Here is a 19,126-nt window from a genome sequence, read left to right as displayed (position 1 = left end):
ATGCAATCCCACAACTGAGACAGAGATCTCAGTGTCTGTAACTAATAGCCAGTTAGGATCCATTGTATGAAAATGCTTCCTCACCAGTTTTATTTAAGAAATCAGATGTGCTCATCATATGTCCTGGCATGGCTCTGGCATATTTTGTGGATTTGCTCTGACTTGTGCTTGAGTTCCTCCTCACCAGACTACCAGAAATGAAGGTGAGTGACACCTGTATCTGATCGTTTGACTGATGTCACTAGATTGCCTACTATTTTAAAATTCATACCTAAAAGAAATGGACAATGTAAACTACAGATACGGCTGCATTGCTATGTTCTCCTCCATCACCTGACTTCAAGATCAATTTAGATGATCTTTCTCAGGCTAGTGGAGGGTCTAAGATCCCTCTGTGAAGCGAAGATGACATATAAATTAAATATATCGTGCCCAGAGTATAAAGCTCTTTGTTCTGTGGTCTTTCTAATTCCCAGCCTGAGTTATAAAACTAAGATGTATAACGCCAGGGACCAGCCTAGAACTTTGGCCTGTCATGCATTGTCTGTGAAATCCTTTTCTCCCTTTTACTATTTCTTAGTGCTGTGGTAGATGAATGAGTGGATATATTATGTGCCTGTATATGTGTGTCTGTCATTCTCAGTGAGCATGTCTGCTTCTGTCCTTGACTTACTTTTCTTCTTTCTTCTTGTTTCTTTTTATTTCCTTTTTTACAATATCTCAGTTCTAGTCAGACCCTCTCTGTTCAACACTTCTTTTATTCCTAAAACACTCATAATGCTATTCAAAGAATATCTGTACAGTAGGAATAGACAGAATACAGAGTGCTTACCACTGTAAATGATGTGCTCCCTGAGATATTTTCATGCACTGCGCGCACTGTTGTCCTTCACTCAAATTATGAAATAAAAAGAAATGTATCTACCTTTCTTTTGAATTCTTGAAATAAGTTTGAGCAATTATCACTGTATATTTGTCTTCTTAGGTTGAAACCAGTAATAAAAAGGCGAGAAACAACAAAGACTTAGACTCAATAGAAAATACAAATGTGTCAGGTTCTTCAGGAACTGACAAAGAAACATGCTTTTACAGAGAATAGTTACCAAGTAAAAGCCAGAAATTTCCTAACTTACCAGTATGAATGTTAAGATCCTTGACAGTATTTCAAGCACATTCAAAAACATTTCAATTTTGTATATTATTATCAAGGATTACATATTTTCAATTTACCACTACGAAATCACTCAGGTCACAAATGCCCAGCTCCAGATGAGGCGTTCTCTGAGCCTATGAAGAGAACAATATCCTTCCTAAGGATTGCCCCTTCTTCTCTGGCTTCCATACAAGTAAAACGGCCTCTGTGGCTAACTGGTTGAAAAGCAACAGAAACATACACCTTGAGAAGAAAATACCTCTCTTTTCCAATTCCTACCCAGATTCAGTTTCGGGGATTTACTGACAGCATTACAGTAATTGCTTTTTGGGACTGTGAGGTTTATCTCTAGTGGCAGGATTGGATCAGTTGGGAGGATCTACTGGGTTTTCCTTTGCTATTTTTGAACTTTTTAAACATATCTGGTACAGCAGTCTATAAATCTAGTGCACAGAATGGGTATAAATGCACGTTCTCCTATAATTTGATGGATTGCCCACCCCACTCCCCACTTGAATACAAGAAAGACATGGATAAACCGGAGGAAGTGAATGTCCACCATGATAGCCAGAGACGAGAGCACTTGCTTTGAGGGGAGGCTGAGAGAGTTGGGATTGTTCAGCCTGGAGAATAGGAGGTGTCTAGGGGGACTAAATGACAGCCCCCCAGGTGTACTGGGAGGTAGACAAGAGACAATTGATATAATTACACTGAAATTAGACAGGTTCAAATTGGGTGAAGACCTGACTGGATAAAGCCCTGAGCAACCCGGTCTGACCTTGCAACTGATCCTGCTTCAAGCAGAGGGTTTGCTTAGACACCTCCTGTGGTCCTGTGGCTATCCAATGATCCCATGTGCAGTACCCATTTTTCAACAGCAGAGATAGTGCTCTCACAGTTTGCAACAAGATATAGATGAAGCAAAGCTTCTTTTAAAGAATGTGCTTAGCATAGCAAAGCAACAACTTAATTTCTTCTGAGTCTTTCACTTGCAAGTGGAATGAAGACATCATCCCAAGAGAATCACTGTGATCACAAGCTCCTGAAGCAGTCTACCTGTCTAGTGGAAAGGATTCCTGAAGTGTCATATCTCTTCCTTTCTGGGGTCACACCAAATTCCCAATATATGTTACTTCACTCCGTGGTAGCACAGCCAGAAGAACTCAGTATAGTATGATTATGTGCCAAGCTACAGACTACAGAAAAAGAGTCAAAATTTCCCTTAAACTGCAAAATTGTTCAAAATGTTCACTGAAAATACCATTTAGTAACACAATATAAATGCAGAATAAAGAAGACTATCGTTTTAACAGGATGATATCCTTTAGCCTTGAATCAGCCTGTACCTATACAATGCCCAAGAAAACAAACTGCATTAAGACAGTACACACTGAAAGGAGACATTTTTTAACAGTAATCTCTATGGAGCCTCCAATACCCCTGAAGAAACTTTCATGACTGATTTCTGAAGTGTGCTACCTGGTGAGTATAGGAGCCTATACATACTTTTACTCAGACTATGCATATAAAGACTACGAATTTAAAAGTATATCATTAAATTACCTGTTACCATGAACATGAGAAGCACAAAATGCAAAACTGTAGTGGAGCAAGGTTGGATCAATGACAGAACCATTTTCTGAATATTCAATCAATTCATCAAGGTAGCAAAGATGTCGGTGGCAGCCTCTCACTCCGTAGCGAGCACAGTATTCATCTAATACGAAGACCTGACCTGGGCTAAACCAGCCCTGAAAGAGAAAGGCAAAAAAAACCCCACAACATTTTGAGATTTCTGTTCCCACTCTCAGCTTTTAAACTAAATAATGGAAGCATATATTTTTATGTCCATTACATAAACTTTTTCTACTAAAATGACTTATATCTGACTAATGCTGATGGCACTGGAAGAACCTAGATCCAACAATAGCCCTGTTACTGAAAGGATTAATTGTCTGGAAACTATTTGCAGTTCTGAGTAACCACTGTTATGAAATATATAGCTTACAAAAACCACACAAATACATTCAAAGTCTGGTATGGATTAAATTATTTAAAAACATAATATAAAATAAATTAACACTTTAAAATAATTAATTTTGTTAAAGTAATCACTTTTAAGCTGCAAGTGAATATTTGGGTAATGCTGAGGGACATTACATGTCCCTTACGTGGACATTAAAAGACAGTTTCTGGATGGTCAGTTCTCTGTGGCTGCAACTTTAAGGTTTTGACCACAGTCTGACCATTTACTCTGTTTCTTATGTAATATGCATGCACTTTTAACAGCTTTTTAATGACTTTTACTAGGAAAGAGACACAAAGCTAGGTAGTTTTTTGAAAGCCACCTGAGAAAAATGAGTAGGATTTGATCTTAAATAATAATTAGATATTCTCAGGTATACTGAGGGCTTTCTTGGGCAGAGTTTTGATGAGGCCAGAGTGGCATAACTCAGACAGACATGAACAAAGTACAGACTCCTTAACACACAAAACCAGTTCTTGAGTGAATCCAGAGTGTAAAAAATATAATTGTTCTTGATGCATAAATATGATAAAAACAGCACAATGATCTTCTAAAAAGCAGCACAGAGAAAAACATAAACCTTGGGAAACTACAACTATTGCACAGCTGTTCTAAATAAGCATTTGTCTTTGTTCTTTTCTTAATTATGGTGATATTTCCCTCTCATCATCTCTGCCAAATGGTTAAGGGAGATTGAGGAATACCTGAACTCAAATATACAAATAACTTGAATAAGCAAAATGATTTTGTAAGTCATTAATATAACATCAGTATAGCAGCTGAAGACCAATATTTGTCTATTGCTTGTGAATACTTCTGCAAGGTCAGATGTTTAATATTTATACAAAATATTAGCAAAAATACTATCGAACAACACTTAAAAATATATTCACATCAGTTTTAAATCATCTGTGTTTTAATGCCACTAAAAACTTGCATGGGACAGGAATTTAAATTTTATATTCTCCCCCAATTTAACATATTATCTGCAAATAAGGACACTTCAAAGTTATTTCATATTTAACAAATTTGTTTGCTCCTGATTAATTTCTTTGAAACCAGTGTTTCCACTGCCTCTAAGGGGCTTCAGCTGTTTCTAGAGAACACTTAGCTTTATTACAGAACCCATAACAGTACTCTGCATTTTAATCTAGTACTTTGTCGTGTTGTAATGCCTTGAGTAGCTTACAATGTGTTTGAAAGAAAATACGGTATTCTATTGAAAGAAGAAAGAAATGGATTTTAACTGAATTTCTGCAATAATATGTATCATAGCCCTAGATATAATCAACAGTGGTTATTGTGATTGGTATTCTGCCAATACATCATCATTGTCATTGATCTCTCGCTACATTTTTATGGAAAACATAACAAAATGTTGCATATCATTGCCTAGCAGAACAAAAGCAAACTATTACTAAAATTCCAGTTCATTGTCATAGGGGAAATTCTGACAAGAACACAAAATTTTGAAGAACTCATTATTTTAACTTCAGTCTCTCTAAGAGATCTGTTTGTGTGGCCATTTTCACATAAATGCGTTCCTTCCTTGCCCTTGTTCAATATCATATCATGCGTAAGTCTCACAAAAACATAACAACTATATCCTACAGAGTATTAGATAACAGGTTATTTTTTATTTTGTAATTGAAAAAAACCAAAAACAAAACACAAAACCCCCGCAATCTCTGCAATACTCTCTCAATGTTGAGAAGAATATAGAATTGAAGAAGTTTAGGTCATGTAGTAACTTAATACAGAAGTGTGCATAATATTAATTACTATACCTTTTTTTTGTATGTGTGGTTATTCTGTATTTGTTGAAATAAAGGGATGAATTGTTTTTAAAAAAATATAGGAAATGAGCTATTAGGGGAAAAAAAAATCACATTATATGTCCACGTATTCTATTGTTAACTTGACATTCCCAATTTTTTTACATAAAGAAATACAGTTAAATATGCAGTTCAACAAAAAAAATATCACCCATTCTACTTATTAAATGCTGAATTTAAAAAAGAACTATAAGAAATACATCTGCTTTATGGTTGCTATAGCACTGTGCATTTCACCTAACCTCTTCTAAAAGTTCCTGATTTCAAGGTTATATTAAGTGTCTTACTATATTATTATTATAAAAAAAGATTTTGACCCCAATGCACTGTTAGAAAGCTAACCATTTTCTCTTTGAGTGCCAATTACTTTGTACAGATGTACCTTCGGGCCTCTTCTTTGATTCAATGTGCAACCCACAAACAGAAAATGAGTCCTTTAACTTTTCTATACATACTTATCTGGTAGTATTTTAAAAAGGAAGCAACTGTCATCAAAAAATCATTTTTCCCCTTTTTAACACTTGCAAACAAGCCTAAAAATTCCTGTTATTATCTTTGTATTATATGACCAGTCAGATCAACAGAAAAAAGAATTAAAAAAAAGTTGGAAAAAAGAAGTAAAAAAAGTTATCCTTTTTTGTTGCTGTTGGGACAGTAAAGTTAAAAAAATTATGTGCTGTGAGGCATCTTAGGTCCCTAGTGAGGGATCACTATTTCAGACATGATATCAGGTGAAAAATAAAGCCTCAGGAAGTCTGATCCATACAAACCTGTTTAACAAGTGTTTATAATCTAACAGACTTCCACAAGATTGTTGCTGGTTTTCCCTAATGAAAACAAAACCTGAAGCAGCCCCACCCTCAACTAGTCCACAAAGCATAGAATAGAAAATGATTGTAGGAAAGAGAAACTGCAGCAAATATCTTTTATAGCTGTCTTTCAACGTGAAAAACATTCATTTTGATACAGAGGTCACAATCTACTTGGTTTTGTTTAATAGTTATCCTCCTATTTGTTACTTGCAATTCAGGTAACACATATATGCCCACATAACTATAATGCCTGTGGGTCTGCTTCCCTTCTTGGGTGTTTTTCCTTCTTCACACCAGAGTGGAATGAAGAATTACAAGACAGGTGAAAATGTCTGACATGAGGCAACTACATTTGGACCATAAAATGCCTGTACAGGTGTCAGTAAATCGTACCACAGGAGTACTTACTATTATCAAAACCTTATGTTTTTATTCAGACCTCCACAGAGAGCACGATAAATTTCAGCTGATAAAATCGGAGACAGTTTGTATCTCTTTGCTTTCTATTGAGTGGCACAGCAGTGGCTTGCAAGTATATAATTTTCAAATTTGAAACCAATCAATTGAACCCTTTATTCCAACTACAACTGCAGCTGTTGAATGAACTAGGAAGAAAGGACTACTTTGTAGTATTTCTCACTTCTTTATATCTATCTTTCAGTCAGTACTCACCAAACAAGAATAGGAGTCATTCAATCTGTGATCCAAGGTCTGCCTCTGAAGCAGTCTAAAGAGGGAAGCATGGTCAAATTTGCAGGGATTAGCAGAAATAAACTCATCCATGCCATGTTTCTGACCACGGTCTGTATCTGTTATACAAGGGAAAAATGTGCAGAATAATACATGTGAGTGTGTGTTCAGACTTACAAACACAAGTGTAAACATGTTATATAAGTCTCAATATGTAAGCTTTCTTGAAAATATCTCCCAGAAATAACTCACATAAGTAGATGCCTACAGGTGACTTACAGAATTTTGCTTTTTTAATCTGAAAATATTATTACTGAATTATTCTCCATCATACCAATCTATAGAGTGTAACAGTGAAAAAAAAATTGCTACCACAGAGAGATTAAACAAAATTTAGAAATGCTGCCAGAAAACACAACACAGTACATTAAAATAATTATTAAAGCATTGTTTTCTAGTGGGCTCTTCAAATGTTATGATTTAAAAACAATGTTATGAGTAGAAAGGAAAAATATTCTGTTATTTCCTGGTTTTGTGTGGCTCTCTAATTTTAGCAAAATAAACAGAAAATTATTAAAAAAAAAAAAAGAAAAAAGAAAAAAAAGAAAAAAAGGAAAAAAAAAAGGTTTACGCATTTATTTCTTTGGAAAAGAAAGAGCATCTTTACTACAGATCAAAGTACCACTCATAGAAATATTCACCATGGCTTGAAGCCTACTTCTCAAATGGCAAACTGGAGCAGAAATGAACACACTGGCTTGAGCTAGGTCATTTCCAGCCTTCTTTTTGTACTCGGCTTTTAATGAGACAAACCTTAATGTAGTAATGGCAAAGAGCTCCTTCAACCTTCCAGCAAAGAGTACTGAAAAAGGGAGCAGCATTTTTGTGTAAATACATTGAGAAAACATAGCATCCCAAATGGCACTTCAATCAAAGGCCCAAATTTATTCTTCTTCACAGATTGCATCTTTCAACGCCTTTAAACCCCGCGGGTTTATCAAAAGAGAAGCTCTAGTGATTGCTTTCATTAATGCTATGTTTTGTCAGTCTTCAATGTGAATTATCTATCTCGTATGGACAGAAAAAGCCTTACAGTGCCCAAAAGGACTAGTTATGTATTAGCACATTAGCTGTCTTGGATTCTATAGACTGTACTGGGGTGAACAGTCCTATCAACTTAAAAATTGACTTCCCCTTTCAATAGGGTCTTAGCTCTTTGTTCCTTTAAATTCAAACCTAGGTCTTTTTATATTCGTTACCAGAAAAGTATAGATCTAAGTGTATCCTAAATGCAATTTTGAAAACCTGCATAGTAGAAATCTAAAATTTCTAAAGAAAGGAGACAAAAGTTTATTGATTAAACCCAATTATAGAGTCAGGTTCATAATAAAACTCAATATTGATCTGTGGGCATGATGCTAACATAATCAGTCACATTTAGAAATTTAGCCCCAGATCATATTGATCCATGTCAAGTCCAACTTTCAGCTGTATTTGTGGATGGGAGAATTATTTAATTCAAGCTGAAGGATCTGCAACATCACATCCTGGAAAGATGCAGAAACTAATTCATATCACTTGGCTTTGCATTGTCAAAGCAAGAGTCACATCCATGTGACAGATTTCACCAAGGTGGATGCAGCAAATAAACAGTATGACAATATGTCGATGGTGTAAGGTACAAGATCATCATCCCAGAGAACAGCAGCAAGTATTTTTAATGGTTGAAAGATCTGTAGCATATGTGATTACATAGATTAGCATTATTTCCATAGCATTAGACTAGCCTATCATTATTGACAAACCTAGCTTATATTTTTGACAAAGGTAAATGAAATGGTCTCTCTTAATTAGTGCAACTGTATTTAAACAGATTAATTCAAAGATAAACAACTGATATCAAAACGTTTCTGAAAGTACTGAACAATATATGAAGTTATCTAGAGCTTCCAAAATGACCACAAACAGATAAAACTCTTTCAAACCCATTATGTTTAATGTGTGATGATTTCTACATTTCTTATAAGTTTTCCTTCTTATAAGAATATCTGGTTTATCACGACACTATTTATAGTAAGAGAGATGACAAAAAGGAAAAACTATTAATATTTCTTTCTGCCATTGGTATCATCTACAAATTATATAGAGTTGAATCTTTCTTAAACTAACTGCCTGGATTTTTTTCTCTGGTTAATCACACAAACATAAAAGATGCACCTTTTGAAAAAGAGAAGCTGTAAGTACTGACAAGCAATTAAGTATTCTGAAATCCAGGAGGCTGGATACTGCAAAAGAAACAGATTCAACATACTGATACAGTATCCGTATGATCAGAATGTGTAAGGTGACCTATTGAAAACAATACAGCTTGTGAAAGCAGAATCTGATACTACATAATTTGGACAAAATAAGCAAAAGTATTTATTTAAAAATATAAATATTTGCTAGAGTTAATTCTAAGTAAAGAGCCATGACTTTCCCATCTTTCTAAGTGAATCAAGCAGCACAAAAAACATTGTCAAATAGTAACAGAAGATCTGCTACCAAATATATTTTGGCAACAGAAAAACAACTAAAAACTTACCTTTGCCAGCTGTAGGCAAGCAGGAAATAACAGAAAAAAGGTCTAGTGTAATACATTACATTTTTGTTTATTTTTATGATATACATACGAGGTAACTGGTAAATATTTTGAAACAAAATGGATTTTTAAACAAAAGTAAGAACTTGAACAAAGTTTATGAGAAATTTATAAATGTTATATGACCATGATGAAAAAAATTACCACTCTACTTTTAAAAATTGTTAGAGTGATTGTATTTTTCAAATTCCTGCATAAATGAGCTTTAGCTGCCTGTTCAAGCAACATGCAAATAGACATAAAGAGTCCCATATTATGATATAGAGTTAAAAAAATACAAATCCATTATTATCTCTATGCTTTCTCAATCTTGAAAAATATTGAGAAGATGTTTGGGGAGAGCTTTGAAGCAGTAATATTTCTTCTGCGTTTTCACCATTAGTTTTTTCTTCCCTTTTTAATGGAATTTGTTGTCCTGCTTTTCAATTTGCCTTTATCTCAAAATCATTGTTTTGGCTTCTACTTACATGTTTCACTGCCTGTTTCAAGTTGTGTATTTATTTAATCTTTCGGAAACTGTTAATGAAAAAACTATGCTTTTTTGGATCAAGATAGGAAAAATAAATATATTTTCAAATGATGGTAAAACCACAAAACCTATTGCAGGAGTTCTAGCAAATTCTTCAGGTGTTCTTTTAGACAAGAATAATAATTTTGGCAGAATATAATCCTAAATATGCCTGTTGCTGTCTTTGCAAGAAACTTCCAATTTTAGTCCATCTGCAAAGGCTATGAAAATCATCTCACGCCCAGTGACTCAGCAGATCTGACCGAATTAAGACTACCAAGAATTTCATGTTTATAGTACATTCTCAAGTAGTTCATAGTACCTCTAGACATCATCTCTGCCCTGTTCCAGCCCAGAAGCAAACACACATTTTCTGCAGCATTTACTTTGTGCTCGAGTGAACTACAAGAACTGGCATTGCAAAGTGGTGACCTCCTCCCTTTTGTGGTTCTCAGTGACACCCCTGCTTGACTTTAAGCATTGTGGAAGAAATCTGAACTAGTTCAGGCAGGCAGGAAAGAAGAGCAGGTAGAGGCAAGAAATTTAGTATTGTAGGGATTAAAAAGATTTAAAGACTAGGAGTAGCAGGGTAAGAACTATGACTGATACAGAAGGGGCTGGAACTGGTTGGAAAAGACAGTGGCAAGACATGCATTACATTCCTTCAAGTGCCACTCCAGACAGATAGTGACAGCTTACATTGGAAACATTTTGACTCCTGATCATTGACCAGGACTCCAAAGTGCTACATGCTTAGAAACACAGGCCAAAGAGACAATCTATGACCCCAGAACATTATAATTTAGATATCAGGCCATGAAATCACTGCTGCAGAGAAAGTGGCAGAGAATGAGTAAGCAGTTGGCCCATACAGGCTGTCAGGCTGGGGATACCACACTGACCACCCCTGGATTGCCAGTATTTTGCTGAAGGACAGATTTGAAGAGGATAGTAGATAATCTTTATATGTTTTTGAGTAGTACACGAGAAGAGCATAAAGGGGACTTAATGAATGCCTAAGGTGGTAGAGGCCAGTGCTAACATTTTCTTTCTAAAAGGGAGATGGGGGTAGTTGGAGGCAAACAGGAAACAGACATAAAAGAGAATGGGGGAACATGCAGGGAGATTGGAGTTACTCTACTCTTCCAGGTGGCAAAGGGTAAGATGGAAATAAAGCTGCCACACCTGCTGAGAAAACTACATCAAATGAAAAAATATATTTGTTTGTTTCTAAAAATTTTAATTAATTGAACATACAGATGCAAACATCAGAGAGCTATTTTAAAAGAACTGCATTACAAGAATATTAAAAATTATTCCAAAACTGAGCAACGCCACCGTAAGTTTAAGCAGTGGTATTTCTTGTGTGTATGTCTTAGGACACCAGTATTAATACTAATATTAATCATATTCTGGTTTTTGCACAGAGTCTCTAATGTAGCCAGTTCAAAGACTGAGAGTGATACAAATAACATTTAAAACCCCCATGAAGTTCATAATTTATTCCCACATTATTAAACTATGATAGAAATTTTAAAGCACTTATCATTGGTATATGCAAATACATTGAAAATGTTAATATTATATTTTCATGACTAACTCCAAAGCATTAATTCATTTGGCAAATTGCCTGCATTTTCTGCTTGATTGCACAACACTAATGGCTCTGCTTGCATGATTTAAATGTCCACACAAGTTTCCTCCGTGGCAGTCTCTTGGTCAGATGGATGTTTCATTTGCAAATGTCTTCAACTTTGCTGTCACTGGATTGGTGTTTTGTAACACCAATGCATGGCCTATGTATTTGACTTCCTTTGCTACCCCTTGCTACTTAAGAAATAAGATCTGATGTTCTGTACATGGCCTCTAAACAGCATTTTTACGACAACAGTTATAATCGGTCTCTGCAAATTGTCAAATTATTTTTGTGAGCTGTTTTGATGTGACATGATTCCAAAAAAGAGATGAAGAAAGCTATACATCTCAGATCAAATGATTTCTCACCTAACTTGGTTTTCCAGTATCTGACTCTCTCCTTTCTTCTTTGCAAATATTTTCACAAAGAGACCATTTCTGAACTCAAGTGTGTAGGATCAGAATCATATTTGACTTTGTATTTGTTGGTTAAGACATGACAATCCCCTGATGTGCTGCTGTTAACTCTTGTGTTATGACCAAGTTATTATCAGTGTTCAGCACTTCAGGAGCCTTTTCAACTATATGAATACATCTCTTAATATGCTGCTCATTAAGAAAGGGATCACTTCCCACACCTTTATGTGACTCAGCTGAATCTATTTTTCATTGGTGCTTTCGCTGAAACATTAATGACCTTGAGAAACTTCTGCCTTTTCTATAAACATCCATTCTTAGATACTCTGTTCTTTGTATTCAACATGCTTTTGCAGAGTGGAACTGGAGACCAGTCTCTTTTTCTTGATCAGTGCTGACATTAGCCTGTCTACTACAAAACTGCAATACCAAGTTACTTAGAAATGAAGAAGTTGGCATTTTAAGAGTTTGACAGATGCAATAGTAGTTTGATTCCAGTGCCACACCAAAATGTTTGTTTGTCTCATTGGTAGTATAGAATACCAAGTTTCTTCTAAATTACCTACATGAATGATACTAAATTGCTATACAGCATCAACAGGAAGGGCCTCTACATTCAGTTAGAGATCTTTAGGCTGGCCTTCTGGAGTGCTGCTGCTGTGCACACACAAAAGTAACATTTCTATTTTCTCCACTTGTGATAATAGCTGTAAAGATCAGGCAGACCCTGGCTGTCATATTATAATCACATCTAGTTTCTTTTCAGAAGTTCCTGATGTGTTTGCTTTGATCTAGATTTGAGGTGGCTGGATTTTATTCATGTCATTTTAAGCACTCTTTTGCATAAGGAATTATCTTATGTGGAACCAAGCACCAGCAATCGCAAAAAAATACAGCCCACGGTATACAAAAGGAGTCTCTTTCCTTTCTACTACTTTCTTTTGTATAAAAGGAGTTCCTGGTATAGATCACAGGAATAACTCTACCCCTTAATAACCCTTAAATAACCCTTAAAAGCTTTGAACTTGAGAATATAGAAAACAGCAAGGGCTGTGAAAACAAAGTATCGTTTATTATTATTTACACAAATCACTTGACTAAAAACATTAAATGTTTAAGGAAAAGCTTGCATTTAACAAATGTCACTTCCAGCTAATAATGTAAGCTTAACTTGGAAGATGCAATTTTGTCTACAAGGCAATGGAAAATGGAAACGTTAGTATGTATTACTAGCAAAGAACTAACCTCAATACTGCTAGGTATGTGGCATATTAATCATCATCTGATGTTTTAATTTCTTAAATGACCACTTTCAATTGCTTTTCGTATCTATCAAGAAAATTTCAAGATGACAGAAGATATTTTATAAACATAATACAGAAAAACATTGAAAGCTATCTCCTTAAGCTGACTTTTTTCTACATCGTGCAGTTTTAAACATATTTAAATTTTCTTCACACAGTGAACTCCCACTACCCAGCCCAGGTCCAGATAACTGGAAGGAGGTGAGCAGAAGCACTCCTTGGCTGTTGCTCCACTTTTGCTTTTGCAACACTACTTCCATCCCACAAAATACTTCACTTTAATGCCTCCATCAGGAATGGTTACTTCACAAATTTCTTCAGATTAATTCCCTTCCACATTGTTTCAGATTAAACACAGATATCAGTGCTTTTGTGAGAGTAATTTTTTTTTTCAATGATCTTGACAACCTAGTCAGGATTTTAGATAAATATTACTGAGTTTAATAAGCATATTTTACATTTCTTCTAACAGTAAAATGATATAAGATTATAGGATGAATGGAAGGCTGTGAGACTGAGTGATAGCAGGACTAAGGGAGGAGACTGGGTTTGGGTCAACCTGCTGCAGACTTCAGACATTAAACCAAGTTTAGCCTAAAACATATATCTCCCTTCTGTCACTCTACATGTACAGGTATATGATAATGAAGAAGGATTATTGTATACAGTTGTATGACATTGCAAAAATCCAATGGCTACTACAAAAATCCTTGGATTGCACTCAGCCTCCACAACAACAACAAAAAAATGCATATATGCTTCCTATGTGCAGATACATGACAAGAAAGAATACTTTGAAAGAGACTATATGAAAATCTAAATATACATTTAATATATGCTATCTACCTTAATTTTCTCTGAAACAATATTTTCCTCAAAGAAAGATGAGGAAAACTTGAATAATTTTAAGAAGTTTTTTATACGTAGTTTAATATTACACTGTGCGCTGAAAAAATCCAGCAGCCTCTCTAGTGCCTTTCAGCTCACAAGGTACTGTCTGCAATTTTTAGATAACTAATACATACAATGTATGATAAAGCTGACCTAAATCTATAAAAGTTCTGAGAATAGATTGATGCTTTTCTATTCAACGCTACACTGCCTGGCTAATGAAAAATATAATGCAAACCAAACACCGTCTCCATGGTAATATGTTGGTCAATTGTAATGAACATGAAACTAATTACTGTATTTTCATGGATTATAATAATGACCTGCAAGTCAGGATTTCCCTTGCTGTTAATAAGAATCTGAGTTAAAGAGCTTCTGGCTAACAACAAACTGCTAGGTACGTGTGCCTAGTGAATAAGTTCTGCTTAATTAAACTTCATTGAGGGACCTGCTACACATTTTAACAGCTAAAACCAAAACCAAAGCAACAAAAGAAAATGAAAGACAACTTACAAAGTGGGGATGTATCTGTGACATTGCCTCCTTTAGGATTCATCTTCTGAACTTGACTTGCAGGAACAGGCTTATACGACTGACCCGTGGCTCTGTACATAGCTTGAACCCAGAGTATTCTATCCTGCTCATCATCACTGGCAAATATCACGGTATCGCCTTCTTTAACAGCATTGAAAAACATTCGACCACCCTGAAGACCTGAAGCAGTAAATAAGAAGGTAACCTTGATAAATGCATGTTACTTCTCAGTCACCATCAATGTTTATTACATTATTGGTTTTACTCTGAATATGTATGCATGGAGGAGTGTGTGAAAACATTTTATAGGTATTTAGGATCTAAAAATATGATAAAATCTAGAGCTATAAGGATCAAATGGTACCACATAAGTAGAATAAATATAAAAGTTACAGGAGTAAATATTTACATGACTCCACCTCCAATTCAGCTTCAGTTTATTTCTCATTCATCTTCTCTGGGTCATATGCTATTTTGCCTTTCTCTAATGTATCTTCCTTCCTGGCAGTATTTTCCTAGATGGAATACTCTGTCAACTTTATTTCTTATTTAACAGAGACAGTTCCATACCTCTTATCACTGCTGCTGTTCCTTCCTTAGTAGCTTTTCTCACTCCAGTATTTTTCTGTGAGACCACGTAATGAGAACAGCAATACGGTCAATATGGCTGAGCCAGGGATTTCTTTATGACAGAATTGTTTGAATTGTTTTGTTTTTCCAAACACATTCTGAGCACTGCTTGCCTTCTTGATTATTCTAAACATTGAGCCAACATTTTCTAAGATCAATCTTCAATATTTCAGATGCCTTCTAATTTCATAACCCTCCACTGTATGGGTAGAACTGTTTTTCTCTGCATGTGTAACTTTGCTTTTTTCTGCCCTTTTAATACTAACTTGTGCAGATTTTTCTGATACCTCCAAATTTACTTTTTATTACTATGAGCAATTTGTCTTTCACAAGCACTGTCATCATTTGCCTTCCTTTCTATGTTATTTATGAATATACTTCACAGTACACTGCCGCATGTCACCACCATCAAAAACAGAAAAGAGAAATAGTGACTAGAATTCATAAGTTTTTCCTCGTATTATATGTGGTCTTTCAATGGTTCAGGAAACTTTGGTGTAAAGTTTATTGTTCATTAGTCTTACAACAAGCTTCCTTCTTAAAGGATGATTTTTCACATCAGAATGTCCTAGTGGAATAATTGTCAAAGAACCTTGGGGTTTTTTGGTGCTAGATCAAAACGATCAAATTGAATCAGTTGTTTTACACATATATCGTGCCTCAGTATCACATTTCAAAATCATGAAAAGTACCTGTGTGAGGAGCTGTATAATCCACAGTGTATCCTTCGAGTTGCATCAGTTCCTGAGGCTCAGATTTCTTTTCTCTGTAACTGCACATTGCAAATGTGTATTGGCTAACCTGGATAAGAAAGTACTTCTTAATTGATGATTATATTCCAGAAATGTATAACAAAGGTACCATGGTTTAAATTAGCATTCAGTTGCACTGAAAAAATAACTGCCTTTTTTTTTCCTCCAGAAATATTAACAGTGTAAAACTTTGCGTTCTTTCCTCTTTCTGCCAAAATGAAGGAAAGAAACAAACCACAGCCATAAACACATCTCTCTGCAGTTTCCTGAAATACAGTGCATTTTGGATTGTTGCTTTATGAGAAATTGAAGGGGAGCCATTTAGGTTCTTATAGGGAAATTACTTGGTATTGTGCTACTGACCAAACTTCTCAGTCTACTGTAAAAGAAAAAAAGTAACATATTCTAAGAAACTGAAAAAACCCCGACTTTTATGTATAAAAGTACTGTTTGCAGAAGGAGTGCCACAATTATCAATAAACTGGAAAAAGGAACACATAATCTGACCATTTCTAGTAAAAGATGGAAGCACCAGAACCTACAGTTTGATTTTGGTATCTTTTGCACCTGTGTTCTCACCCATCTCTGGGTTGCTTGGCTCACTAGATACAGCCCTGTGTAGGCCAGGTAGCCTGCAGCTGGCATGAACAACATTAATTACTTCTCATCAAGTACAATTATTAAAAAAATAATAAAGCAATAAGAAAAGAATCCATCACCATGAGGTTATAGACTCTGTAGACAAAATAGAAAACAATAAGGAGAGCTGAGGAAAAAGTGACTGGAAAGATAAAGAAAGAAATGTAACAGCTGGGAGGGAAAAAGCTGAATCGTTGAAACAAAATGAGGTGTTCCCAGCCTTAAATGAAGAGCTGGGAAGATTATAAGAGGGTGAGCAGAAGAAAGACTGTGTGAATCTGTGAACACTTGAAACTTAGGGAAACTGAATGTATATGTACCTCTGAAACGATCATCTCCAAAGACTGTAGGATACCTGGCCAACAGACTTGTTTTGAACGACAATATTATTTCTTGAATTTGTAAAATTTATGGATAGGCAAGGACTCATCTGAGAGATGATGGACCATCTTTATTTTGGCTGCTGATTGCTCAGCTAATTGTTATCTAGAATTACTTCTTAGGCTACAACTTCAGGAATGATCCTTTTGGAAGTAAAATTTGGACAGCTGATTTCAGCTTCATTCATTTATTTGATGGTGCTGTACCTTTATTCTCTGTAAAAGATTGATGCTTTTTAAAAATAAGGATGGAATGCATGATTATTATATGCATAATGCTCTAAAAATATTTCATTATTTTAATTATTGGGGCTTTTTTGAAACAGGACTATGCTGTGCTATGTGTATGCAGTGCATGGTGACTGAATATCCCCTGCCACAGCCTGTACAAGCAAAAGGAACAGCTCTCTCCACAAAATGGCCATGAGGCCTCAAGTGCCAAACTGATGTCTCCAGAACCACAGCAGAAGTCTACAGGGCGGAGCAATTAAACATAGGTATTCAAGTATAATTAATATATTAGTTAAGCAAAGGCAGTTGTATAGGAGGAGATAAGAATTTGAGAGACACTGTCAGGCGACTAAAACTGAGTGCCAGCTTTCCACATCAGATTTGGTACATTCGCTTAAGGAGGTTGTACCAAGACCAGACTAAATATACATAAACACAAAAAAACCAATCTAGCCCATCCAGAAAATCAGATTTTCAGGTTAGTAGGGTCTCTTACAAGCAGCCAGCCCATCCTTCAGCATGACAGGCATGGCAGAATTTCACCTCACTCTTTGTGCATTGAGCCCACAGTTTTGCTTTCATTCATAGTATATGTATTTTAGAAAATAAATATATTTTGGTTTAAAGATTTTAAATTATCCCTGGGCTGGCAGGGCAGGGCTTTGAAGGTAGGGTCTAGCTAGGAGTGGGGCAGCCAGGAGCACTGGGGTAGCCTGCCCCAAACCCAGCACCAGGCACTAGGCATGGGCCAAGGCTGGACCTCAGATATGGGGAGCTGGAGACCAGCCCTTCTGTGGCATCACTGGGGCTGGGGATGATGACCCTGGGAGGCTGGAATGGGGTGCTGGACTGTGGACAGGGACAGTCAAGGCTGGTGGTCCCCTTGGGACCCTGACACAGGACTCATCCTCTATGCCACACCATCTGCTCTAGGCCTGGCAGCAACATCACCTTGGTCACTGCCTGGTATTTCCCTGCTTATATTCCCAAGAACCATATTTGCCCTTATGCACAAGCATGGAGGGAGCTGTTGGTTAGTCACACACCTCTAAATCCTTTGCAATTAGCATCATATTTCATGAAAGGTTTGTTCTCTTTTCTTGTAAATCTACAGTTTTAATTTTTGATACCTGGCACTGCAGTAAAAAAAAAATTTCAATTATTCTACTTGGTTGAATTAAATAAACTGGCAAGCACCCACATCCATGTCTCACATTTTTATGCCAACAATTCCATATAATCACACTGTACAGGCAATGGGAGCCATCAAAAGGGAAGCTAGCAGACACTAATTGTGGAAATAGGATGCACATTTTTTTCATATTTCTTCAGCCACTCTATGTTTCTGAAGATAAGCTTGTGGAAGGTCTGGGCTACGTGCCTTCATTTTTTAACCTTACATCTATAACAAGATAGACATTACAGTGCTGTTGATTTTACTCTTTCAAATGTATTTCAAGTGCATGCTCTTATTTTTAAAAGAATAATCAGTCACAATCAGTGACTTCATCTTTTTGTTGAAAATGAGAAATTTTAAAGTCTCTTCACCAAAGAAACAGATACAAAAACACCAGAAAACTTTGCCGGGGGAAAAGAAAGTCCCAACAAAATAAAGAAATACAGAACTTGACTCGTTTATTTACACTTGCAATCTCTTAAACCCTTTTTCTTATGGTTATCAGGGGTTGCTATCACTTATTACAGAAAGAATCACCAGCACAATCTGAAATTACACACACTTTTTAATATACATCTATGACTGGATTTAAGTTAATGGAGCTGTAATTAGCTTTGCCTTAGAATTCATCAAATTAGCATAAATACTTCATAGAGTACTTTTGGTACTCGCAAGTCAAGACTATGTACAACACATTATCAGAAAAAAACAGAATTAAGCCATCTTCTTGAATGGTAATCTTGACAAAAGAAAAGGCAATCCTCTTCCTACAACTGCATTTACCCAAATTTCACTATTTTCCAGATGTCCAAACACCTGACTACCAGCTGTTCCACCTATTTTGTAACAAAGTGGAAAAGCAACAACCTGT

The 19,126-nt window shown here is 35.8% G+C and overlaps 1 protein-coding gene across 19 annotated transcripts in view; it reads right to left on the bottom strand.

Annotated features, from left to right (window-relative positions):
• Positions 1-19,126, bottom strand: part of CADPS2 (calcium dependent secretion activator 2) — a 295,682-nt gene that overhangs the window by 90,861 nt on the left and 185,695 nt on the right. For 11 of the 19 annotated variants that reach the window (XM_032687469.1, XM_032687472.1, XM_032687479.1 and 8 more), the window contains exons 10-14: positions 15,769-15,877; positions 14,426-14,626; positions 9,101-9,109; positions 6,499-6,635; positions 2,717-2,904 (exon numbers count right to left, since the gene is read on the bottom strand). In XM_032687469.1, coding sequence (XP_032543360.1) covers positions 2,717-2,904; positions 6,499-6,635; positions 9,101-9,109; positions 14,426-14,626; positions 15,769-15,877 — 644 coding nt within the window. The remainder of the gene's footprint in view (positions 1-2,716; positions 2,905-6,498; positions 6,636-9,100; positions 9,110-14,425; positions 14,627-15,768; positions 15,878-19,126) is intronic. The other 8 variants (XM_032687470.1, XM_032687474.1, XM_032687481.1 and 5 more) reach the window with 1 other exon arrangement.

Source organism: Chiroxiphia lanceolata, chromosome 5 (assembly GCF_009829145.1).
Source record: "Chiroxiphia lanceolata isolate bChiLan1 chromosome 5, bChiLan1.pri, whole genome shotgun sequence".
In the NCBI taxonomy this organism is placed as follows: domain Eukaryota; kingdom Metazoa; phylum Chordata; class Aves; order Passeriformes; family Pipridae; genus Chiroxiphia; species Chiroxiphia lanceolata.
The sequence above is the reverse complement of the archived record's forward strand: the minus strand, read 5'-3'. Positions and strand labels throughout refer to the sequence as shown.